Consider the following 26508-nt stretch of genomic DNA (forward strand, 5'->3'; position numbering starts at 1 on the left):
TCGACGGATCAGCTAGCATCCATTCAGAGCACTTAGGTAACGACAGCCTCTAAGTACGTAAACTTGGCAGACCACTGAATTCACTGGAGCCAACTTTGGTGTTCACTCATCCAACCGTAAAACCTCTCATTTGAGTGAAATTTTGAAGAAAATCTCGATATGATGACCTCCGTTTGTACATATTTTGTCCTATACCAGAGTGAAAACAACAGCACTTGTCTTCCGCTATTGGGCACTTGATTTTTTCATTGAAATTCATCCAACATTGTAAGTTAAAAGCTAATTGAAGAGACCGGTACCGGCCCACGCCATTCGCTATGTCAGTTTACTTCTGTAGCTCAAATCTGATAAATTTCTGTCGCGATTTCACGAACCACAAAAGGCACACCGCTGAGCTTTTGGTCGAGCTACACATACATACATGCAAATGTAAGTCCTTATTATGCACGCGACTTTTGAGGCTAAATTCATCCTGACGTATAGTTAGACCATTTTTAGCAACCAGTCAAAATAGGCCGCTCTTGGCGGGACGGACACTGTCATATGTTGTGAATTGGTAATGAAATAGGATATCAGCGTCCAAGATTTTATTTTACGAGTTGAATAATTCATCCGATGGGTTGAGAAGAATCTGTCTGCTTATTGTCGCTAGAAGGATAAAGTGTCACCCGATAGCGGTAATTTCACGTGACCAGATAGGGAGGGAATTTACTATAGAGATTATTCATTTTATTTTTAGCAGTAATAAAGTTCTTTATTGACTTAGTACACCATCTCAATCCTCCATTGCTTAACGATTCGTATATTGACTGTTTACTCCGTCAAATTACGTTGATGAATTCATACGCAAAAGGATACGCAAGGATGTCATTGGATTGGAAGCAGTTCATAGCTGGTGAGCTCCACTGAACTGCAAGTTTGAGACGGTTTGATGCACGGCGATCTGCAGGAAACAGAACATCTTTCTTCAAGACCGGACAACCATTGCAGAGCAAAGCATCATAAACTCACGACAATAAGTGGTAGTGAAGTTTACTCTGTTCAGACCAACGAAAAATTGACAAGGGTCCAGGCTGGTGACTTCTAGCTCAGACCGTCAGCAATGATGGTCAGTTTATCTTGATAGCCTCTTTCCTTGACATCCCATATTCTTCCCATCACATCATATTTTTTCACTGAACCCAAAACAACGCAATGAGGCTTCGGGATTTGGATATCCCGAAAACCTTAAAACCCCGCCAGATTCCAAGTTAATATCAATTTGATTTTCAGCCTAATTCGCAAGTGTAAAGAGCAGTGTTATCTTCTCCTCAAGTTTTATTGTTCCAAATCTTACAAGTGCCATTCTTTCCAAGAAACCTTGCACTTACATTTCCTCAAAGATGCCACACACTTTAAACTAGGTTCACGAGTGTAACAAACCAGGAAGTGAAGCAATGTTCTTCGGCGGTCGATAGCAGAAGACAGTTCACAAGAATATCAACTAACTGCTCGCTAAAAGTACCGTATTCCTTATGCTATAAAACACTTTAGACAACAGTTTAGAAGTGGAGAAACTTTTCAACAGCTTTCATCTCTCCCATCGTGAGAATAGCAAGCCTTCACCAAAGGACCACTGGAATATATAAAGAGCTTAGCGGGAATAGGTATGTGGAACTTTTTGGTCAGTCGGATTCGCTCTTCTTTTTATCATCTCCTTCCGGTATTGCAGTTTATTCTCAGCAATTCTAAATTCCCCGCGATGAACTGGAGTGAAGTCTGACCGAAGAAAGTGTTTGTGTTGTGCGCACTGTGCTTGCTCAATCGTTATCCAAGAGATTAATAGTTTGGTGAGCCATAACAGTCTCGCCAAAGCGCATATAAATAATTCGAATGGGGAAAATAATGTTTGAATTCGGACTGTATGTTCCCACCATTTCAACAATGGATCGGATTTATATGTAACTTACTAAAGAAGTGATTGTTTTTGGAGAAAATAATAGTATTGTAGGTAATTGAAATAAAACGCTTGGTAAAGAGGAACGAAAATGTACCAGTCTCAAATAGAGGCATGATACCAAACTGCCCATTACAAAATGGATCTCTCCATGAGATAATCTAGATTAGAAGGCACTTTGGAAGTTCCTTATATGCTTTTCAGTTTTCGTCACTTAAAGCGATTTCTGGTGCTGTCAGATTAGTTCATTGTAGTGCAAAAGGCCCGTTAGTGATAGCCTGAATAGTGGTCGATTGTATAGCGAGTGTGCAAAGGCAAGCTGACGCGGACAATACGTGACTTTTACTTTGTATGGAACACAAACAGGCTCAACTTGTCTAAGTCATCCAGATGAATGTTGAAAAGTTGAAAAGCATCAAGTTTAAAAAGGGTGGCTTTCTAACAAAGCTGTTTGAATGAGATGAGTATTTGGAAAGATCTCGGAAAACTAGGGTTGACAATGGTTGCCAGAGACAAGACTCTTTAATGATCAAGACTAGTCTTCTTTCCAGCATACTTGCCTTATGAAACGTCGGTGGTTTCGTTTTGTTGAGCGTGTAACTTGAGGTAATGTAAGTCAGAAAAAAGTAAAACTTACGATACATTACGCCTTTTAAAATACTCTTTATCTGGTACAATACAGTCGAGTCATGTATAGCTTGCGGTCTAAGGAAACACAAGTGTTTCTTGCTCATAGCATTATGTCATGACCAAATGCCACTGAGTCTACCCCCACATAAGGTGAGATTTTTACCTAAAAACACTCTTACGACCTGTCTAACTGATTTTCAAAATTACTGTTGGAAAGAGGCAATGAAACGATCCCTTAAAAACAGTGCCACATTCTTCTTAATTAAACACTTTCCCATCAAACGTGGCGCCTGTTTTACAAACATTTCCAAGATAAATATTTTTCTAAATCCAATCCCTCTTCTGAGCAAGATTTTGCGCCTGATTGAAAAGCTTTGCAAGGTTAAGTCGAAATTAAAAAAACGGGCCAACAGTTGTTTATGAAATTTTTCTGAAACAAATTTTTCCAACTTCGTAACTGCCATAGTTTCGAAGCGTTTCATTCAAACCCTATTTTGCTCATGAAAATTGTCCAAGTGAGAAACATGTGATCAACGGCGTCAGAAATGGTTTTCGCTTGTATTTTTAGACAGCATGGAATTTGGCAAGCAAGCATCCTGTGCAGGAAGAATCCCCGTTTGCCAGTGCAGAGGAAACAGCAACTTTATGTATAAATTTCTTCTGAACGACTCAAATTCACGAAAGTAAAAACCCCACAATCAAGCACCTGGTACGGTTTACGAAGTACCTTTAGTGCCAGCACAACCCCACTGCGCTTTCATCCAGAAACTTTAGTTAAAGATGAAAGTCCTAAGAATTAAGACACAAAGGACTGCCGTTCGTCTTCAACTCATGTTCAAAAAGTATCTGCCCTGGAAAAATAAATATGATTTTTTCAGGAAGGCATGCTTCTCCGTCACCGCCAAACAAACAAGGTTAAACTTTTCGGAAGTTTTAAGCGGCTTGGGAGAATGCTATCAAAGAGACTGGCTTTGTATCGCTAGTATGCAAGGCTGTCTGGGGCCGCGCTATCAGAAGTGCAGATTTACTGGGGGAGAAGTTAATTATATGAAATTTATTGTTGGTCTGCATTTGATTGACCCCAGTTCTATTCTGCATCACAGGTAACTTTAACATTTACAGTTTGACCCCAAAACTAATAAATTGTTGACGTTTTTTTAGATAAACTGACTAACTAGGTGAAATAACTTTGTTGGTGCCATATGCTGTATAATTTTGTGACCATACTTACCGTCAGACTCCACATTAGTCACCCAGGAAAGCGATCCAGAGATCCCTTAATTTGTGGAAAGAATGTGAAATCTTTTTAGACTTTTTCAATGTTTACGAAGTCTGTCACTTTTTCGAGGTGTTGCCTTAAACGGTTTATGTTGTCGGTGTGTACCTACCGCCCACAACGTATTGTCTATATGTTTAGTCTATTAGGCGAGCCAAGAAACGAAAGTGTACGGTAGTTCCTGTCGGTGACTAATGCCGATCCTGTTGTGTTCTGAAGCTTCCAACCATGAAATTTTTGAAAAGATAGAAATGGCAGATAGCCCACTAGATTAAATAAGGTTAAGGCTCATATTAAGAGACCGGGTGATAAATTCTGTCACTCCGTTACCTTTCTCCTGAGTCAAAACGTCCGAATGCACCCAAAACTTTCAATGCTTTTCCTGTTTCAATGACTTGCTAGTAGTCAACGAATAAATCATGATATGCTTCAGGGCCACTTTGGCATTTTACCATTCTCGTGTTTTTAGTTTTGTTTGAAAGGTAAGGAACACATTGAGTTGCTTTCCCCTTCTTCTCGAGTACCTATCGGCACTATACCTCCTAATCTGTTTAATAGAGTTTAACTGTTATATGTTATTCCAACCAGGCACATTTAAATAAAAAGCATTGTCCAAGTGTTCCGACGAAATTTACTGGCATGAGGTCCAATATAGAGTATATTCCAGTTGTGGCAAGCTGTCTTCCCTGAGAAAATGTTTTTCAGGAGTGAAAATCAAATTAAACTTTCCCCGATGTTTCTCGAAAGTAAACAATAACAATCCATTGATCTTCATATGCTTGTAACCTTTTCCGTGATGATTTTTCTATTCTGCTTGCAGAAAGTTAGTAGGCGTATCCACGGTTGCGTCAAAATATTTAATTTGCTTCACTAAGATTATCAACTGTACATACGTAGCTTACTACTCAAGGTGTTGCTGATAACACTTCGAATGTTAACAACCGGTTTTGCGCCTCTTAAGGCTTATCAGGTCGGTGCCGTCCCCGAGTTTCTCTTGTGCTATTCTTGAATCCAAACTGGACATAATTCGACGAATACTCTAATCTTCTCGAGAATTTGGTTTTCACAAGAAACTCCAGTGAATCCAGCAAACTCTCCTGTTTGTGATAGTCCGCTTTAACTGAATGCACTGCTCCTGTCAAAACGTAAGTTGTTTGCAAATAAGGTTATTTGTTGAGAAAAATGCATATGATTTGGCGGAAGCGCTGAGTCATGAATTCAACATCGGATTATATAAGGGCACCTCGGTGATGAAAGTGGTTTTCCAGAATGCTAGGGGTGGAAATACGACTGTGTCCATCGAATAAATGGATGAGTCTTCCGAAGAAAAAAAAACATTGCCCTTCAGAGGCTTTTATGAAAGAAACTATCGGCAAAATATGGACAGGACCTTACAAGATGGAGACATTTTCGATGGACTGGTGAATAATCTGGTTTTAAAAAAGACTGTACTGTTCAGCATACACGTCAGAGCAAAAACATACGAACAAGTTTGGACTTGGATATCATTGAAGTTTACGCTGTTTGTATCCTGCACGCACTTAGCACTGCGCTACCAGGTATGAAGAGGCAAAAATTTGTAGCTTACTGGATACAAACCACGGGCGAAATCATATTAACCTGGCTTTTCCAACAAATATCGTAAACGCTACAGATGTGACCCCAACTTGCCGTAGGACCGTTGGCCATTCAAATAGTTGAGTAACTGGTTCACTGTCTAAGAATCAGAAATGTCTGATAAACCCAAATCGAAATGAAACTAGGGTTCAGTTTTCTTAAAGAGGTTTACTTTTTAAAGGGCTCTAGAAACCTTTTGGGAGCTCATGGTCGTTTTGTCCTTCTTGAAGCATAACAGCGAAGCACAGCTCCCAAGCTTTTGTCATCCTGTTGTTCTCTTTCAACAGCAAATTGTATACAACTAATGAAATAAACTTATTTGCAAATCAAGTTGGTAGTAACCGGATACTCAGCCGAATCCGACCTGAGTCTGTCTTTTGTGGTATTTTTAAACTCCGTCGGCTGCACATGGTTCAGTATATTCAATATATTCTTTAAAAATGACGGTATCAGTTCAGCCACGTTTTAGTCATGGAAAAATTGTCTGTCTTTTATGGTATTCATCAACCCAGCTGGCTGCACATTGTTCAGTGTATTCAATATATTCTTTGAAAATAAGAGTATCTCTCCAGCCACATTCTTTAACCACCGAAAATTTTCTCATTTACTATGTATATGCCAGTATTAAGCTAAGCCATCCCAGCCGTGCATCCGAAACTACAATTTCGTGCATTGCTTTTTCCATTTGTGATTCCCTGTGTTTTTAAAATCTGTCCATTCGAGTGTTCCCTTCTGAAAGATCGCGTTCAAACCTCAAAGGGACAAAGTGAAGTAGCTTTTGAACTCATTTGAGTTCAAAAGTCTTTCTCTGTGTTTGGTATGTGTAACATTTGAGTAAATGTGTTCCTCGTTGGTGGTTTTGTACCTGTCCAGGTAGTTTTTCACTAACTCTACATAGTTTCTGACAAGCGTCTTTTTGACGGACGTCCAAACTGCTACTAAGCAACTGTTTTTATAAAGCATTCGGTTTGGTTAGAAACCCTATGCTAATTACTTTCATTTCGTTGAACTTCAATACTTCATTGTTCAAGCTCCAACACCGATTAATCACGTGCTATTCTTTAGTCAATGCATGTTAACTGCCGACTGGGTATGAATATTGCCAGTGAACGTCAGTGTTAGTTGAAAACTCGATTACATGACCTTTAAGCTTGCAACTCACAGATGAACATCAATTCGCCCGTGCGCATCTTCCAACTAATTTTGACCTTAGTGGCGTTTGAGTCACAGCTCAACAATTCGGGTGGATTTCCTGACCACGGCTGAGCCATCTTGGATAAGAGAGGGCAAGAATAGGTAAAAATGTCTGGTGGCCTTGAAAGCATCATGCTCACTGCAGCACGCAACAGAGACAAGAAGCTTTGTAATGTTTTGTCCACTATTAACGTACAACAAGGCTGCATGAAATAACGCCTCTCTGGCTCAGTGCCTTCACGATCGTGCAATCTGTCGAAATCTCTCGTTACACGAATGAAAGGTGAGGACCTGGAAACTAAGCTGGACGCGAAATGAAGTGCTTACCTTGTTGTCTAGCTGGCTAGCATGGCCGTGTTTTACTCGTTGTACTCAAGTTTCAACTTTTCATCAAAGGGCATATTGTGGCAGTAGCTAGCAGCAAGGTATTGTTCGATCCTTTGCCGTCACTGACCCTGTATCATGCAGGTCATAAAAAACCAGAAGATGGAGCTACTACCGATTTGACTATGTCCATTCAAGAGAAATAAGGCGGGTATGACAACAGAATACAGAGCAAGCAAGCTTACACTGGTGGGAGCCAACACCAGGGAAACAGGCAATGTGAATCAGGATATTCATTAAGTTCTATCCTGGGCTTTTCACGTGCTCGTGAGAATAACTGACCGCTCAAGTTTGGTAGACAGACTTGTGCTTCCACTTCTGACTTAGTTGTTTGAGAACAGAAAGCACCACATGTTGGTAAAAAACAGTGACAATATAATTTTGTGGCATAATTTGATGGACACGCCAATTTACGACAAGCTAAAGTCACGGTGAATTTGTGGTAATTACTTCTACGACAAATGTAGCTCTCTGAATGTAATGCACAAAATGGTAAAATTTGTTTCCCACCTATCTTAAGTTATATTCAGTGAGCCATCGGAGTATCTTTTTGAAGGAATTCAGATGTCCACCTTCTCCAATGAACACTGACAAGTAAATTAACACTCTATCTTCTTTGTTCAAAGGATAGCCTTCATGAAAAGGCGCTTTTTTCAAAATGCAGAAGAACTGGTTACAAGTAACTGAATGACGTGAAGTGCCACCTCTTGTGCGTCATGTCAACTTACTGACAAAGATCATGCCCTAACACTGCAGAGATGCATACCACCCGTTGCCAACAACTTTATAAAAGCTCAAAGTATACGTCTTAAAAACCGTTCTCGTTGGGGCATTTTTGTAGGACACACTAATGACTCGCAGATCTCTACCACGGCCGAAGCAGACCAAAAAATGTCAGGTGTAGTTTAGAAGGTGTCAGACACCGCAAGTTACATTTTTCACGTCAGGATAAAAAAGGACACACGGTCTTCAGATCGATTGTGGCCTCGAAGTTCACTTTTCACCTAACGAGCATTTTTTCTGTCGTCTTTTTTATTGTTATTGCTAGTAGAGTTGTTATGAGTGCCGATCCATGCTATTCGCATGTTAGCCGCACCAGAACTACCGAGAAGAATGAGAACAAAGCAAAATTTGTATGTGTATACTTGAGAGAATCTCAATAAATTTAACAACAACGAACCACTGCAGCCACAAAACCTCTGCCTGAATAAGGAACATTATGACATCCTGAAAACGTCTGTGCGGAAAACTATGCAGACCAATGAGAAAGTTTCTTATCAAGGTCATTTGCAGGCTAACACACCATTGGCCAACTAGCCCGGTGAATATGGAAGAGCGTGGATGAACGTTCAAAGACCGGATAAATACAAGACTGTTCGGGAATATATGTAGTTACAGAGTAGGAGGGAATAATTGATTCCATGTGTTCTTCATACATGTATCCTTCAAGTAACTCGTGAAGTCGGCGGAAGCCGGGACGAATGTCACATCCACTGTCATCCGAACTGAGTTTGACTGGCTTCGAAAGTAACGTTTCTCCAGATGCTGGTCAAGAATCACCCAATACACCTCGATGTGTGCAAAGCGGCTCGAGGCCGGTCACATCCAGAAGCGCGGAGGAATGGTCTGATAGCGAGGAGTTGATGCTGCACATGAAAAGCCAGGGAAAAGAGCGAAAATGTTGCATGTTCCACCTTGTATATATATTCACAGTGCTGTCGACGGCTGCAACTCCATTATTGATGGTCCTTTTGGATGAAGCACACTTTACACGAGGAAAGCAATATGCAGGAACGGATGGCGGATACCAAGTACTCAGTGGTGCAAACATGGTTTCCCTTGGTGTTCGGTTTGCGTTATTGTGTTGTTTTCTATTGGTAACTCGTTCGGGAATTAGATATTGGCCAATGCAATGCCTGAAGTCCAGAAACTGGCGATCTAAGTCATCGCTTGCCAGGGTAGGACAAATATACACTTCGATAAATCTTGGTGATTCAAACTTCATCGAAGTTCCCTCATTTTCATTATGGATCATATCTGCGACTGACTGTCTTACACTCATCATAACAGTAGGCCACTGGATCCTGTTTGTTTTTCAAGTCAAGGTAGCCTCTAAACTGAAATTATCAGAAAACGGGTTTTTTGTTCCAAAGAATCCCTTTGTCAGCTCGCAAACAACTGCCGAACATGAAGAGGTATACGGACTAAAAACTAACGGAACCGGCTCTGCTTTGCGCTTTGTCAATACTCAGCTCATTGTCCAGATGACCACGATGTTCGTTATCAAAGTTTGGTTTCAGAGAAACCTCAGCTCATCATACTCTGTTCATGTATTTCGGTCTGTCGACGGTCTAAGCCGGAGCTTCTTCACACCTGTCTGCACAGTTGGTGAGCTGGCTGTCGATATCATCCAGTCTATCGGTTTGGAGCCTGTGGTGAGTCATTGATATTTCCACTATATAGTTTGCTAAATGCTAGCTGACGCTCCTTGTCAGTGAACAAGTTTATGAGCTGATCAGATGTTCTGGCCTTAGCGTTGCTTGTAAATCGACGAATCGGGGCAGCATATCCATGGGACTGATCCACGCGGAATACCCAGGGAGTTATGTAGCAAAGAAATAAAGTATTGATCTATAGTAACTGGTCAGTTGGTTTTGAGAGCTTTCTACTTTGAGAATATGCCTTCTCAACTGACCAGCTGTAATGATACGAAGTGCAGCATGAATTATACTGCGTCAAAAAATCGCTGGTACTCATGTCCTGTTTTAGTAAACTACAAGTCTTCTCCAGTATTCATATATATACATACATATACGGAAATTTTCTCTTCTAAGGCTTCACCATAGAAAGGACACTTTGAAACAATTTTGGCTAAAATGACGGGGCTTTGTTTAAAACGCTCACTTACGAAACCATATCACTGTAATCCATACTGCAGGTCTGGCCGCTCCTACCAGGACAAAATTATCGTCTATCGAGAAGTATGCTGGCAGTCTAAAACGAAAACATAAGGGGTACTTTTACACATTCTAAATGCACCATATAACCTTGGGGTTTGTCAAAAGATTATGAGAAGAACGTTTAAACTGGTGCCAATCACTACGTCGGACTTGTTCATTTAGAGAGAGCGATTTGAAATACTTTGATTATTAAAAACCCAGAAATCATGGATAGACAGCTAGCAAACTTACCTATTTATTGGTATTCTGTTGGTTTCCTCAAAACCGCTACTTACTTTAGATAAGCGTTTGGTAGACGAGGCCGATTTTGACAAACCTGTGTGTTGCAGCAAGATAACCACGTCTCAGAACAGAGAGAGGGATCAAAACGTGACTTAACACTCAGATGTTAACAGAAATAGTAGCAGAGCATTTTCATAGAGGAAACTACTCACAAGGTTGCTGAAAACTCTTGGACAGTCCATGACCGTTTTTTTCGCTTTTCTTGGGGCTCATCAAGTAGGCCAAGTCCCCGAGTTTCCGTCAAACTTATGTTCTACTTGAACATAGCAGAGCAATTTTGGTTGCTATCATGCCTTAGAATAGTCAAAGCAATCTCAGATCCTTTCCTCAAAAACCAAAGAGCGATGAATGCCAGTTGTAACCTATGCACACCGAAACCACTTGCATAAAAGAAAGTAAACGGCTACAAGTTTCTGTCATGATATGGTGCTATCCCACAGGCATGGGGCGTCCAGTCAAACGAACCTGATCATCAACCAGTAGAAGTAGGAATCAAAGGCCTGAAAATTCATCTTAGGATTACCTGGTAGTGGCTTATCTAATTGTTTGCCTGTGGAGAATAAAAATCAAGTTTTGCAAATAGACTCATTCGGTTTTCACGAAATAATCCAATTAACCTCTCGTTTATGATACTCTTCAACTGAGTGTGCTGCATAAAGTCCGCCTCATAGTTCGATTGCTACCTGTAATATATTTTCATAGATGAAACTACTAACCATTTTTTGAAAACTCTTCAACTGTCGACGACTGCGTTTGTTCTTATTGGGGCTCTTCAGGTAAGCGCAGTCCGCGAGATTCCCTCAACTTTATGTTCTACCTGAACCCTGATTGGACAATAAGAGCGCAGCCTTTCGTGGGGTGTCAAAGAGTTTTCAGCAACACTGTGAGTAGTTTACTTTATGGAAAAAACTGAGTTTGTTCTTTTAAGTGGCTTCTCTCACAAAGTTCCAGAAAGACAAAATAATGACTATGCGGCGCATCCGGTACGTGGCTGGTTGCAAAAGTTCGCCATAAGCCTTTGCTTGAAATGAACCAAAAAGTATGTGCTTGTAAGGTTACCCATTTTTACATTTGCTCTTTATTCCTGCACAATTTGCTGCTGGAAATGCTGAAGCCTGCAGGCTACACCACTAAATCCGAAGAGATGCGAGCTTTAAGTCGACTTAAAGTCGGCTTCAAGTTGTCACCTTTTCTGACTGCAAACATATCAAACGCCGGATTTTTCTCCCAAGTTGGGTTGACTGATGGAGATAGAGGAAACAGAGATAACTGAGTAATTTTAAGCCTTATTTTTGTATGCAAATAGCAACTGCAAGCCGTCAATTGTAAACCTGCATTAAGTGCACCGATCCAACCTCCTTACTCCTTGAATTAATGACGGTGTTAGACGAAACTTTCTGTGGTCACTTAGTTTCTCAGTTTGAGATGGCAAACGTTGAGGTCGTCATTAAAATTTTCGAACTTCGGTAACTGTTTCTACCACGAGTTCCGGTAGTACCTGAAAGAAGAGTGCACAACACCTCATCTTCTTGGTGGGTGAGAATAGTCCCCTGGTAGCGAAACCAAGCACAAGCCATCAATCCTTACTACCATAACATTCAGGGCCTGATACATTTTAGGACTGTTAGGTATACCAGATTTATGTCGCAAGGGTATTGGCATGCCAATATGTCAATAGATAAATAATTCACGTGATATTGAAGCGGTTGCTGTGAAAGTTGTCCTCATCTTCAATGAGCTGAATGGAAAAGAGAAAACGGCAAATCGGTCGTGCAATTTTCGAAGTACAAATTACTCAAAACAGAAATCTTAGAAACGCCAAAATTGTTGGTTGTCTGGCCACGAAATTATTGGTTCTATCGGGCTATGAATTGGGCTGTAAATCAAAGCCATCTTCAAATCAAAACTCCCAACTACCGTTGTTTCCATGTCTTTTGGCACACGCTTTCCCATTCCATCAAAAAAAAGTATTTCTCCATTTGATTTGTGTCTTGTTTCAAGGATAAAGTCCACTTCGTCGTTACTCGTAGAATTTCGATGCACGCTTGAGAGAGGTGTGACATTATTCTTTGGAGAATACCTCTAGCTGGACAGATGAATACTGTAGATCGCAGTTAGCAATTATCTCAATTTTGCACATCCCTCTTTCAGTGGAAAACTAACTTAAACAAATGAACTATTAGCTCAGAGCTTTTACAAGAACTAGTGGTTAATAATGAGAAAATAGCACCAGCTTGGCGTTAGTTTTCCGTGACAACCTTTAAAATAGTAGCCGTTTTCGGTCTGATAAATCCTACCAGAGAAGATTCTTACAGAACACACTACTCATATGGCTGATAAAAACACTTCGACAGCGCACTACTATTGGGACTCGTCCACTTTCTTTCAAAAAAGCGTTCTAATTGAACTTTATCTTATGCGCGAATGGAAAAGTAAACTAAGTTGTAAATTACTCTGCTGTTAAATGGAAGATGGCTTAAACAAGTAATTTAGCCGAGTCTCCAGTTAACACCAATGTAATTCGCAAACGGTTTCATTTCGCCAAGTGACTGTAAAATTGTGATCCGTGGAACTAACTTAATTTTGTCTCTATCCTTTGAGCGGTTGTCTCAGAAACGAGTTCGATGGCTTGGTCAACCAGTATATTTAAAACTCCAAATCGTTTAAAAGAGCGAAAATAAAAGTGGTTTGCCTTCCAAAAGGGCTACAAGTATTTTCCCATTGTTGAATTCTAGCAAGTGCTTGAAGCCACGATATTAGCTGATTATTCTTCAATAGGTTGGGAACGTTTGCAAGAGAACGGTCATTTTTTTAAGGACGGTTCACCCATCATTCTTACTCAACAATTCCCTTTTTTCTCAACCCTGACCTTCTAACGGCAATCTTCGGGTGAGGTATGACCAAACATCGAAACTAGTGTGTTAGTCGTCCTTTTTCTACTTACGGTGGTTAAATTCATACAAAAACATCAAGAATAATCACCGTAATTTTAGAGTTTATGTTTTCCACATCCAAGGGCTTCCCTGACTTTGAGAGTTCTAACCATAAACCATGTATTCGCATCCGTCCGTAGTAGATCAAAACACGGACATGGGAACCAGAATTGAAGGAACATATCCACCATCCAAATCTTCGGTTTATGCGCTCGTTGGCTATAGCACTCCTAAGGGCAAGCTGAAAGACGAACAGGGAGAGAAATAATCCGAAATTCTCTCAAGACCACCTGCCCATGATTTTGTTTTGTGGTGAACTAGAAACATGTGTGATGTGTTGCCTTATCCAACCCGGGGGTTGCTCTGCTCCCCGTGCCAGTTAGTAAGTGGCACACGTGTTAGTCACCCACTACAAATGGTCGTCAGTTTGTTTTTTGCAGATGAAAACACAAACTGGACTGAGGTGCGGAGATCTAGCATGGACAACACAAGCTTGTACATACAGTGATTGCTTGCCACTCTGTTAGGTCAGCACATACGCCTAGGCTTGTTAGAATCAGTCTGTTGAATAATACATCGGCATCCGAATCTTTAGACAGGAGGCAGGTGAATCACACGAGTGTTCAAACTCATTTTTCGTTGTTAGGTCTAAATTCGTGACTGCACAGGTGGGGGTTTTTTTTTTTTTTAAATACCGATACTCCGATGTTGCGGTGTCGATAATTCAAACAAGGGTTGGTAGTAAAGAAAGATGTGCTTCTGAAAGTTTCTGAATAAATTACTTTGGTTCTACTGTGATGATTTCAAGGGAATTTACGGACATATGCAATTATATGAATTAAACATATGAATTAAACGAGAAGTTACGTTACCGATTGGATTACCAAACGTCTATTTGCCGTTTCTTGATCATATTCTGCTAAATACGTTTATGAATGAGCAAATTCTTAAGTTTCATACGTGTCCACATTTCCTATCGGTGTCTCTTACTAGCTGTATTGTCTTAAATTTTGCGTGTGCTACAATGCATTAGTTGTACTACATATAAAGCTAAAATAATTAAACGATTGAATCGAAAGTATGCACCTGTTTGAGGGAGTTTTGTGCGAATTATGCTTGAAAGAAACCTAAAGCATGTTTTTTTGGGAATAAATGAACGTCAGTCGAATGAAACGTGCATTTTAATTAACCCTATGACTGCTGTTCTCTGTCGATCTTTTCGTCTCTAACTCATGCCATCGAACATTTAATTTTGAAGTGTATAGCGTAAAAATAGTCACGGTTGGTAGTGAAGACAAAAACTAGATGAACAAGGACGGTGTTTCTTCCTAATAAGGACACGAGATGTTGAGGTGTTGAGATGCCGAGAAATTTAGTTTATTAGTGATATTGGAGCAAGTTTGCTTTTCTCGACCTAATACCTAAAAGTATGTAACAGGAAAAGAGAATATTTATCTCTGGAACTGCGAAAAAACTCAAATGCGCACTAACAGAGCTGAATACAGACTTGCAAACTTCGCTAGATTTTGGTGACGACAGGACAGAATTAACATTCTTGCTCTGTAGCGAACTTTCGTTTTTGAAGATTGTCTTAATATCAGGTTTGCAAGAGAAATTTGTGAGGTTTGTAAAAATTTTGGTCATATTATTTTTATGTGAATTAGTTAAATGTGTCACAATCATGATTTTCAACGGAATGACTTAAAGTGCTGCGCCGGAAATGTTTACGCGGTAACACCCCTATCAGTATGAGACCCTCACCATTACTGCGAGCTCACGTGTGGCGAAACCATGGGTGAGACATTCTGTGATGCATGGAGAAGAAGTTTATTCATCTTGAAGATTATGTAGTAGGAACTGGATGGCCACTATGAGAAGCCAGGAACGGTAGAAACTCGTGATAAAAATCATGGTAACCCTGCTTTCTAAGTAAACGAAGTTGAAGTAACTCTTCTACTCATTTTGAGCTAGTCCTCTTCGTTTTATCCGCAGTACATATTGACACGCATGTGTACAAAATTCACGCAACAACTCAAACGGCATAACAATCAGGTCTCGTTTCATAAACTCAGAAGGAACCAATAATCCTTTGGTGTATTCGTATCTCTTACCAGCTGGAGTACACTTGAGATAAAACTATGTGCTATTCGTGATACCCAAGATAACCCGCAGATTGTGCGTCTTCAAACATTTAGGAACACTGCACCAGTGTTTACCGATGGATTTTACTGTGTAATGGGATCTTGATAAACTTTGTGAACAAACTTCCAAACGCGCCATATATTCACCTTGGATAGTATACTTTTATTTAGCCTGACACTATCCACTTCACAAACGATACTACCACCAATACTAGAAAATACTACTATTATGGTGGAAAAATGGTTTCATTGGATTTACTTGCTTCGGAATAAGACCAACTAATTAAATATATCTGAAATCAGCACTCATCTTTGTTAATTTCCCTATCAGTAGAGCGACGAAGTTCACTATCCCTTAGATTGCAGTTGTCTTGGCTAGTGAACAATATAAAGAAATATCAATTATTTGCAATTGGTTTGTCTAAACTCCAGTTCTAAGCTTGCAATAGTCCGTTGGATCAATTATCATTCACAGTCATTAAGAATGACAACAGATCATTCTTAGAGGCACTATTGTGAAAAAGTGGTCCAGAAAACTTGGGCATTTTAGCTTCTTCCAAATTTGAATCAAATGATGAAAGGTCGAAAATGCGTAGGTTAGCAATCACGCTTCTATTTTATTGGGCGAAAATCATCTTTTTGAAGTAAGGTAAATCAACATAGGACCAAAATTAACGGATTTTCCCATCAACACTACTAGGGGCAACTGTATACCCGAAACACCAGGTTAGCTTCGATTTTTTGGCGAAAAGTTCAACGCCCTGACACCAAGGTATTGGCTGTAAGTCCTCCTAGCGAGTCTTCAGAAAATATTAGCATACTGTAAACAGACTTAGTTGATGACTGAAGAGTGGATGTCTCATCGCTGAGTCGGATTTTACTTCATTTCTACAAACTGTTTATGTAGCTTGTACAACTTGAAGAATATCCCGTAAGTCAGAGCATCAGAGTTGAAGCTGAAAGAAGAATGATAAATTACGTGCAAGTGCTTTTCCGACATCAGCCGAACAATATAATACGGCTGAGTGTGACAACCTGATTTCATTTTAGCTATCCGGAAGATACAGACTGAATATATTCATTTTGTCTTTTGGTAAACCGAAGTTCGCAGCTCTAATTCATGAATTACGGACTTGACTGACAATTCAAATCAGTCAAAGAGGACTGAATGCCTGAAGGATGGAAGGAGCCGGCCAACCATGATATCGTTTACTCGAATGCACGGCAGAGAGGGATAGAGTTGGTTAATATCAAAGATACCGGGAGAGTTGCTGTATTTGCCGCTTGAAGTGTTAATCAGAATTGACGAGTGGTTCTTCTGACAAAAGGGGAGTTGAGTGGGTTGGGGCAAATGTTTCCCCTACTGGAAATGTGTCTTGACGCTTTCTTTAGTGGAATTCAACATTTGGGTGCTTTCTAGATCGCCGATATGACGATTTGTTTAGTGTCATAAGCCGGAATTCATATTCTTACTTATCCACTTAATCAAACTTAAGCTTCTTCGAGCTCGTTTGATATGGTTTGTTGCTTTGTACTTTGACTTTCTACCGTGTCTACATTCTAATTCATTGTTTGTTATTGAATGGTCTCTTACAGTTCAATTTGTGACAATCTATATACCAAGTAGATAACCACGAACAAGCTTTCTTTTGTGGTATACAGTATTTATGGTCCAAAACTCCAATTAGTATAGACTTACTCCCGCTTGATTGATCACATTTCCGTTTGTTTCACTCATCCTTTACTGGGAAAGATGCTGGCTGACAAAATGCACATGAACACAAACAATGGACTGCTCAATGTCCACAGCGATTCATCGTTGAACGACGGGGAACAAACGGACGCACAGCACTGATCATGTCAATTCAGATAATGGCAACGCGTATGCAGCCGGACCGCCCAGTTCACCAGAAGGATCAAGAACCCTCCACACAAATTAAGCCGTCAACATTTCACTCATTCGTTGTTGGTTTGTTTGCCGGGCTGAACAGCTTGTTTGCACATGTTTCACCATAAATCGGGGTGATCTCGTCAGTAGGCCATTAATTTTTAGGTTGGGGCCTACCTGAGCATTAGTGGTTATGCATATCTTCACTGCCTAAACTAACAACTTTCCTCCTATAACGATTTCCTCCCAACATTAGCCAGTGGAACTATTCGATGGAACAGATTTATTTGCAAACTACATCGGTGATAACGAAATATTCGACCAAATCCCTCGTTTTTCTGCTGCCACTCAGTTGCAGAAAATGCATCATGTGTTATAATTTGTTTGAAACAAAAATCCTAATCGCTTTGGTTTAGAAAGAGTTGAACACTGACGTCAACCTGCTGACTGGGTCTTTTTGGACTCAAACGTCCAAAACGCGGCTGATCCCCACTTTTTTACATTGGGGTTCAAATACCCACCACTTTATCAAACACTGATAACGATGTTGGGTTTTTCTCGTCAGAGATATTTGACATTTCCCATTTCCAAACTGAATATCCCTGTAGTGTGACCGGAGGTTGACAAAAAAGATACACGAAAGCGAGGTTGTTTAGGCAGTAGTTTGGTGCCAATTTTGAAGAGACAGACTAGATGTTATCAACAACCATGCGGTTGCCTTGAGCACTCAAAATCCGACGATACTGTTGTTCACAGGTTGGAATTGCGCTGGTAGAACAGAGACTATTCCGTAGTCATTCAACAGATTACCGAAGCGGCCCAGAAGAGAAGTATGATGGGTGGCAGATTCATGTAAACTTTAACCGATTCTTCCCCTAACAATGACTGAATTTGTAAATTATTGCAAAGTCTACTTGTTTTTGGACAAATTTCGTTGCAGTGTTAGTCGATGTTTATCAATGATACATGTTTGCCTAACTTGTGGGACCCCTTACTTACCTTGATTATGTTGGATTGATATTATTTTATCATAGAAATGAAATTACATTCAAAATGGCTCATATGCCGCATACTTCTTTCAACACCCCATACGTCTCTCACCATATTCTTAAAGGGAATGCGCTAATAAATGATTCACCACTGATTGAAACATTGTTTCAACACCACCAGAGGAACACACCCAAAACGATGACTGTTGTTGCCAGAGGCAACTCATACAGAAAAAGTTTTTTTGAGTAGGCTGGCCACTTTCCCAGGGGTATCAAATGGCGGCTTGCACCGCGATGAATCATACTGAATTTATGATTAAATACAACGAGCTGGTGAAATGCACTTGGCATTGTGAGCTCTTCATCTTCAAACTCTGCACGATAGCACTCCCAAGTGGACCATTTACGTTGAACTTACAGTGAACTGCTCGCGTCGCAGCATTCCAGGACGAATGTGACTGTAGTAGCTGTCTGTCAGGCCACTGGCTATGCAAACGGGCTGCGACATTCCTATAACTCACCTCAGTAAAGTTAACTTGCGCGCAAAGGACCTTTTAATGTTAAGAAATCCTAGAACGCAGGTTATACCAGTGAACCTTCAGGATCTTACGGTGCAAAGTGAAACTTTCTTTTGCCTACGGAAACGGCCGTTGTTACATTTGCGAATTTACATTTATATATTTATCCGGAGAACTCTGTTGTCCATTGGCTTTGGATATGATCCGATGCCAGTATACCCAGAAGGCTATTTAGACCCATTGTCGAATTTCTAATGTGAATAATGGATAACAGATGGGGCAAATTACGGTAAGCTGTGAGAAAAGCTTGCATCAAAAATGGTAACATGAGGGCGATCATCGACAATGATGAATCTGAAGGGAAATGGTGCAACGGTTTCCCCTAAATGATGATTTTCACTGCTGCCTCCTCAGAATTTTCATCTTTTTAATCATGCCATGGACACTGTCGGCATGATTCGGGTATCCCGCCTTTGTACCTCCTTGTCAGTCCGCACCCAGTGTCGAAATCAGTTGTTATAACCGCTAAACACGTGACAGATACTAGGACAAGGACAGATCATATGCATCGTGACCGACACAGTTTATCTCATTTTGAGTACCCATCTGTCCACTCAGCAGATACCAATGATATCATCATTCTATGACTTGAGTCAGTCACTCAGTCAGTCAATCAGTCGAACAGGTAGGCAGGTAGTCAGCAGATGAACTTATCTTGGTGATGCTGTACGGACAAGTAAAGTTGCAATATATCCACAATCATCATGATACACTTTGAAGACAGAATTTTCATCCTTACCTAAAGGCTGACTGTTTTTATTCTGGTGCCACTGTTTCAACGCAATAACCTCTCAGTTTCTCCTGTTTTAGTACCACCTTTTTACTTGAATGAAACACCAACCTTATGGTTGCAGTATATAAAACTTCCTTGGTTATGTAGAATATGTTCGAAACATCACAGTTCAATAGTACTTTTCTTGAGTAGCTTGTAGAGTTTGTGGATGTTGTTCACAGTTGAAAGATAGACGGGGTTTTTCTTTCTCGCTCTGCAAATTCGAGCTGAGTGTTGTGTTGTTGCTACTAGCCTGCACAAATATGAGACAATTTTGTCGCACGTATCGGAAGACGCGGTCGGTGCATTTCCTGTTAATCGCGATTCACAACTGGTTATAGGGTACGCAAACGAATACCCAGTGAGGTGAATCTTGAATCCGTTCACAAAATATGAAAAACAAAACCTCAGTACACCTCAAAACACTGGCTAATTATGGGTAGAAAGAAAACGGTCTTCTTGGAAAGTGACCACGTTTTGGGGACAACTTCAGTGATATGTGCTTAAGGTTGTCTCCCTTGGTTGAAAAGGACCAGTTTTACGAACCATACGGGCAAATACTACTGCTAAAACAAAGACCACTCGTTTTATAAAACCACTGACATCGTTTGCAAAAATCTTTGATGAGGAAAAAGGTGGGACCATTTTTCATAAAGTTATCCAATTTGCAATGGTTATCTCAAATGTTGTCAAAAATTGGCCATTGATTTTAACATTTCATGTGATCTGACTGTAAATTTTTGCACTACTGACAACTACAGAAGTATTCAGCGTACTCTTGTGTGTTTCCAAATTTTGAATGGCGTGTCTACGTTGGACGGCAATACTTTTAAGGCAAATTTAGCATACTAATGTGGTCTCAAGTAGCTCCTTTATTTCTTCGAGAACTTTCAGGGATGTAGGGTAGTACTGCGTGTTTATGTTGTCAGACTTACCCAGGCTGCCCATCTGAGTTCAGTTGTACCACGGTAGATTAGCATCAGGGTCTGAAACAGTACATTTGGTGAACTCCACTGAGTGACGAAGTGTTGTTTCATCTAAGATTAAAGAAAACTCGGTTTGAATTCAAAGGATTCTGTGTTTAAAGTTGAATTCTGTGTAATAACCACGGCATTCGAATCACTTCTTTTTACGACATGCTTTAAATAAAGGATAGTTGCTGTATGGCTCTTTATTTCAGATGTTCAGTTATAAAGCTGTTCTTAAATACAAAACTCTGTTTTATTGTGTCATATTTTTTCTACAGAAACAACCTATTGAACTAGGACCCCCAAAACGAAGCTTCCGATCTAAGAGCTCTGACAGCCGTCGGTCTTACCGAAGTTTCACAGGAACCGCGAATACACTTGTGATAGATACACAGTCCCAACCAACATCTGACAGTTCCGTGTGTACTGGACGAAGGCTTTTCAACAGGCGGCGGCCTAGGTCGAGCGGCAACAGAAAAAGTGCATTCAAGATCTACGCACTTGACAAACCTGCTTCACAGCAAGGAAGTCCCGAAAACAACGAAGCTTCCGATGTTCGCCATCTGATAAGTTTCAGCGCAAAAGATCAGAAAACACTCAACCGCACTGCGGTCGAACGCTGTCACCTACAGAGTGAATTTGACTATTTGGTTCGCAAAAGGCAACTCCGTTTGTGTCTGGCAACTCAACGTTGGTTTGACATCATTGGGACCGGTGATTTGTCGAAGATAGAAAAAGGTAAGCCATCTGCTCTGACATACAACAATTTCACTTCTTCTGATCAGTTCAATTACCAACTGGAGGGACTTTCCGGGTAAATCACTGCAAACAACAGAAACTGCTAATTATGGTTTCTACAGAAGCCACTGCACACTAGGTAGCAATATTTGGAGGTATCAGTCGGACAAACCTTGACGGTAGCACGGCTATGAGTTAGTTTCGTTCTCTCCTTGTTCTTCATTTACATCGGCTCATGTCTTGGAGAGTCTTCTCTTTTTTTGCAAAGGAACTCTTGACAGATTAGACTGCCTCCTAAGTCATATCGTTAGCTACAGCCCATGACCAATATGACCAAGCTATTTTACGGCGGACTGACTCGCTTTGATGTGGTCTGATCAATAGTATCGCTTCTTAGTAGTTTAGAATACTGTCATGTGGACACAGCAAAGAGTGATCGTGCTTACACGAGAAATAACTCCATATTTTCTTAATCGTTATATTAACTAGGATACGAGAGGTGACATCTTCTGTCGTCCACTACATGAGCGGCTTCGGTCTAATAAGCAACCCCTTAAGTTTAATTGACTAATTCGTCCTTCAGTCACGTGCGTACACTGATAAATTCAAGAGTCACAGCTTGACGAGGACCGTTTGCGATATCAGTATTTAAATGCCGTTTCCCTAACAAGGTATCGAGAACGTTGGCTGCAAATATTGCCCGTGGTTATGAGACATGCCAAGCCCTCCCAAGTTTTGCGTACTATGGAAGTCTGCTATTTTTGCAGCCTAATATTTTCTTAACAACTCTCGCAGATGAAATAATTTTCTAATTAGTCATGGATTTCCTTCCTGTGATTTTCAGTGACCGCTATTTACGTCCGTTTAACTCATTCCAACCGTTTGTGGCCATGACGGGCGGAATTAATTCGATCCTGAGGTGTACCAAATGGAATCTTGGGATAGGTCGACCAATCAACCGTTTCTGTCCAAAGTCGAAATACTGGGGGACCCCACGGCAAACCGTTAAGTTGTTGTCATTATTACACTTCCTCTGGCCTTTACGACGCTGAGGTGATCACAGCCTGATTAAACTTTCGGGATCGAGTGCTTTGTCTGAGCGAAAGGCATAGGATGAATGCATCCTGAAAAAGATCGCCAAAGAAAGCTCTGACTAGGCAAACAAAGCGAAGTGACTTGACATAGCATTAGAGACGTCTTGAATGCAATAAGAACACCGCTGGAAACTTTCTAAGCTTTCGGAGCATTTGGTTTCATCCCGATGCGGTGGCATCCTCAGAAAAGCTCATAATCAACAATGCAATGAGAATAATCCATACCAGAGAACTATATCCATGTTTAACTTACGTGAGCCAGTCTTCAACCACGACTTTCCGTACGACGGGCTACTGTACGTCTGTGCTGCTGACCTAGTTCTTTGACAATAGGAAGCCTCAAGTGACGAGATTGTGTCGCATACTTATTACCTTGACAGTGAGTTTGTAGATTGTGTGTGTATCTCATCTGACTAGAGAGCCAGTCAGTCAGGACAAAGTTCTTTTAGGGATGATTGTGTGGAAGTCTGAGCAGAAGGCAGCAATTAGATTTCACTGGAGTGTGGGACAAATTTATGGTTTTCAACTGAGATTCCGTACTGTCAGGTGGGCGAATCTATGCTGAAAAGTTGAGAAGTATCGTACAGCTGTTTCATCCTTATCGGGAAGCATCAGAATTAAAGAAGCTTAAGGAGTTTCGAACCCGCGACTTTCAGTTGAACACGTAGTCATTCGGTCGCGGGCGGTTGGTCAACAGTGGGTTTGCATCTCAGAGACTACCAAAAAGCTTCCTTATGTCTGTTAGCCAGTCGTTGGGTGGAAGTTCATTTCGATATAAAATACTAAGCGCCTCATTCATACGCGTTTAAATACCGTAAAGCACCAAAAAGAAACTCCCGTGTTGAAACAGTACAATGACGTTCCCCCTCCGCGAATAAAACCCTTCAAAACCTATCAAAATGTCACAATGTCTGGCGGGACAAAGATTAGCGAGGACCCTACAGCTGGTTCAGTTTGCAGAGAAAGAATTTCTAGCTTTGAGTTGTGTACACGAAAAACTGTTACTTCATGCAAACAACAAACTCCAGACTTTAATATCTTTGAATTTCTCAATTGGCACTGTTGAGGCAACAATTTCAGCATAGATTGTGATTGGCCAATTCATCTAAAACCACAACACAAGATGAGAGAGCTTCCCCTCAAACCATCATCATCATCATCATTGTCAGCTGCAATAACCGCGTACTCTTCGTACAGTGGTTGTAGCTGCCGCAGTTTCGTTCACCGGTGATTTGGGGGGGGGGTTGTAGGTAGATTCGCATTGGAGGGGGAGATGATAAATTGGTGCATAAATCCAGCACTATCAGTGGGCTGTCAAGTGGGGGGATTGGGAAGGCATTGAAGGCAATAGCTTGGATACACGGGCGCCATCGAGGGCGCGACTGGGTCATGTCTGACTATGTCTCTAGTCATTGATGCGGCCCGTCTCCGAGTCCCCATCCAGGAAGACGGCAGGGGCAAGCGCGACTGAGCTAGCTGGTAAGATGCTTGGGACTATCAAGTCTTTTCGTGCCGTGAAATCCCAAGTCTCAACTTCATAACGGTCGATGTACTTTGTCCTCTAGGAGACGGTGGAACCGCTCGCAGTTAGGACACTTCTATATTCTCTAAAGTTCACTTATAACAGCCACCTTGGTTAGCAAGCGATCAGCCTGATCTCCCAAACCAACGATCATGATCAATCATAGCTGGCTTATGTTCACTATTGGTCTCTAATAGATGCTTTCTCAGTTAGTAGTTCGCTGGTCTAATCACCAAATTATTCACTACTCTGGAGTCTATTGAAGCCAAAGATGAGCTTGAGTGAAATAGTATGAGCGGAATCTCATCAACATTGATTTTAATAAAGCGAAAACTCACCTTCGTTTGTACATAACACTGCCAGATAGTATGAAACAAAACCTCCGAAGCAAAACCACTATTACTCTTTGCGACATGAAATTGAATAAATTCTGGAGACAACGAGTCTTACATCGTATACCTCAACATTTGTTTTCGTTGTAGGTGGCAAATGGGACAATGGTGTACGAATGGAACAGGCGACCCAAGTTGTATTCGATCGGATCTCAGGACCTTTGATGCGATATTTGCGTTTGATCAATCAACATCACTTGCACACGCCTGCCAGCATCCGAGAGCGGCTTGCTCTCTATATGACATGCAATATGAGCGCTACCTCATTCTTGAGCCTGTACATCCCGAATTCACCCCCGCCGCTGATACATCACCCAAAAACCCGACAATATTTCCATTTATCCGATAGATCGATAAGTAATCTGAAGAAAAGACCTCAGGGTGATGAATCTCTCAAATGCCGAAACAAGAAAAAGATCAAGTTCTGCTTTCTGCCAAAAGAAACTACCGGTGCGGATTGTAATCAAAAGGCCAACAGTACTCTCGTCTTTGAAACATGGAAATTTCGAGTACTTCAAAGGTCAATGAAATACCAGCCGGATGCAACAGAACGCCATACACTGAACTCGATCATCCATCATGGTTTACAGTTTGAACTCAGTCGAGCAGAGGTTACGTTGTTATGTTCAGTTTACTGCGCGCCTTTTCTTGAGCTTTCCACCAAATCACCTGGTCATTCCTGGTGGTCAACTCCAATACCACATGCACCGAGTGTTCCAGCTTCGACTATCGAGACCTGTCTTACAGGTTCAGAGCATTTCGGCGAAATAAGGCTATGAAATTTTAAGCTGAGAATAACAGTGAATTCATTGTGCACGAAAAAAACGGCTGCCTACCGACCTTCTATGAACTCAAGCAAATGATTTTTGACATTTTTCGACTCAATCTGGAGACTGTACATCAATCTACCAATTTTCTGGATAACGCTTATAATCATACAGGTGAAGGTGCACCGTCTTGTTGCGTTCACACGTTGAATATCTGGAAGGACCCTCAGCATTTGGCCTAGACCTTTTCGAAAAACCGCTGTGCGCGATCGCTGAATTGGAAATCCCGGCTGAATAGGTAGAAAGTTTTGGCACCTTGAAGGGTGTATTCTTCACTAGAAAGGGCTTTAGTGAAAATACGGGCGCCAGGGTCCTTCTTAATCACGATTTCAGGTTATTCCGTGCTAGCGCTCTTTACTTCGGCCAATTCGCAAGCTGTAAAAACTTGGCTTCATTCAAGTTATGGCTACACATAAATTGGTGTAGGCTCATTTTCTTATCACTGAAAGTGATGACAATGAGGCGCCTGTTGTGGTTTTACGAAGTTTATAGGCATGTAATTCTCCGTTATTATTTCGTCTTGCTTATCCAGCGCTATTTATCGATTAAATATGCAGTACAAGGGTTGTATTTGGACAGCAAAAGAGATGAATTCGCCCACCCCAATTGACAAAAACCCATCCGTGATGGTCCACTGAGCAGCAATGTTTTCTAAACGATTGATTTATGACATTTTCGAAATTGGCACAATGAACTTCTAGGAAAAAGATTAGGAAAATCGCTAACCGCCATTTTTTCCCATCCGTAGCCCTCCAGCCTATCATTAACTACAGTTTGACTAATATGTATTGTCATAGGAATGGGACTACTCATTTGACTGGTGACCTACTCGAAGTTCCTCTTATGTTGTCTTGGTTATCCATTGGCTGTACTGCATTTTGTTTCAAACCATAAGATCCTTGTGGGAGAGTTTGGCGTCACAAAATCCGTCTCCTTTACAAAGATGCCCTCAAATGATGGCCTTTTTTCTGGGGAGTACTGTATTTGTTCAACTAAATTATTCAGAAGCAATTGTCTTCAGACATGCACGCATTGTTTAGAGCCCCTGTTTTACCGAAGTGCTGAAGACAGACCAATTCGGGCCACAACAAATAAGAAACGAAGGTGCTTAATCTGATGTTTTCATAACTAAAACCGTGTAAAACTTTGAGTTTCCCCTGGAATGCTGGTGCATCAAACTTATTTCCTTTTTAGAGACAACCCCGACAAACAAGTGCTAGTAAGGCTAACTACTGTGTCATCCCTTGAATCGACCCGTGAAATTCCTGCGTGAAGATTAGGCTGAACAAGTTGTATGATTGTGGATTATCAGAGAGGCTGTAGTGTTTCCTGACGCAATCACTCAAGTCCGAAGGTGGATCGAAATCCATCTGATAGCACAATAAAT

General features: G+C 40.9%; 1 protein-coding gene across 1 annotated transcript; it reads left to right on the forward strand.

Annotated features, from left to right (window-relative positions):
• Nucleotides 1-8428: 8428 nt before the first annotated feature.
• On the forward strand, nucleotides 8429-25246 carry T265_06982 (hypothetical protein; the record flags this gene model as incomplete). The annotated part of the gene is made up of 3 exons (XM_009172399.1): nucleotides 8429-9472; nucleotides 20827-21286; nucleotides 24385-25246. The coding sequence occupies 3 exons, from the start codon at nucleotides 8519-8521 to the stop codon at nucleotides 25071-25073; spliced, it is 2103 nt and encodes a 700-aa protein (XP_009170663.1).
• Between the last annotated feature and the right edge of the window lie 1262 nt (nucleotides 25247-26508).

The sequence above is a fragment of the Opisthorchis viverrini genome (assembly GCF_000715545.1).
Source record: "Opisthorchis viverrini unplaced genomic scaffold opera_v5_153, whole genome shotgun sequence".
NCBI classification, from domain to species: Eukaryota; Metazoa; Platyhelminthes; class Trematoda; order Opisthorchiida; family Opisthorchiidae; genus Opisthorchis; species Opisthorchis viverrini.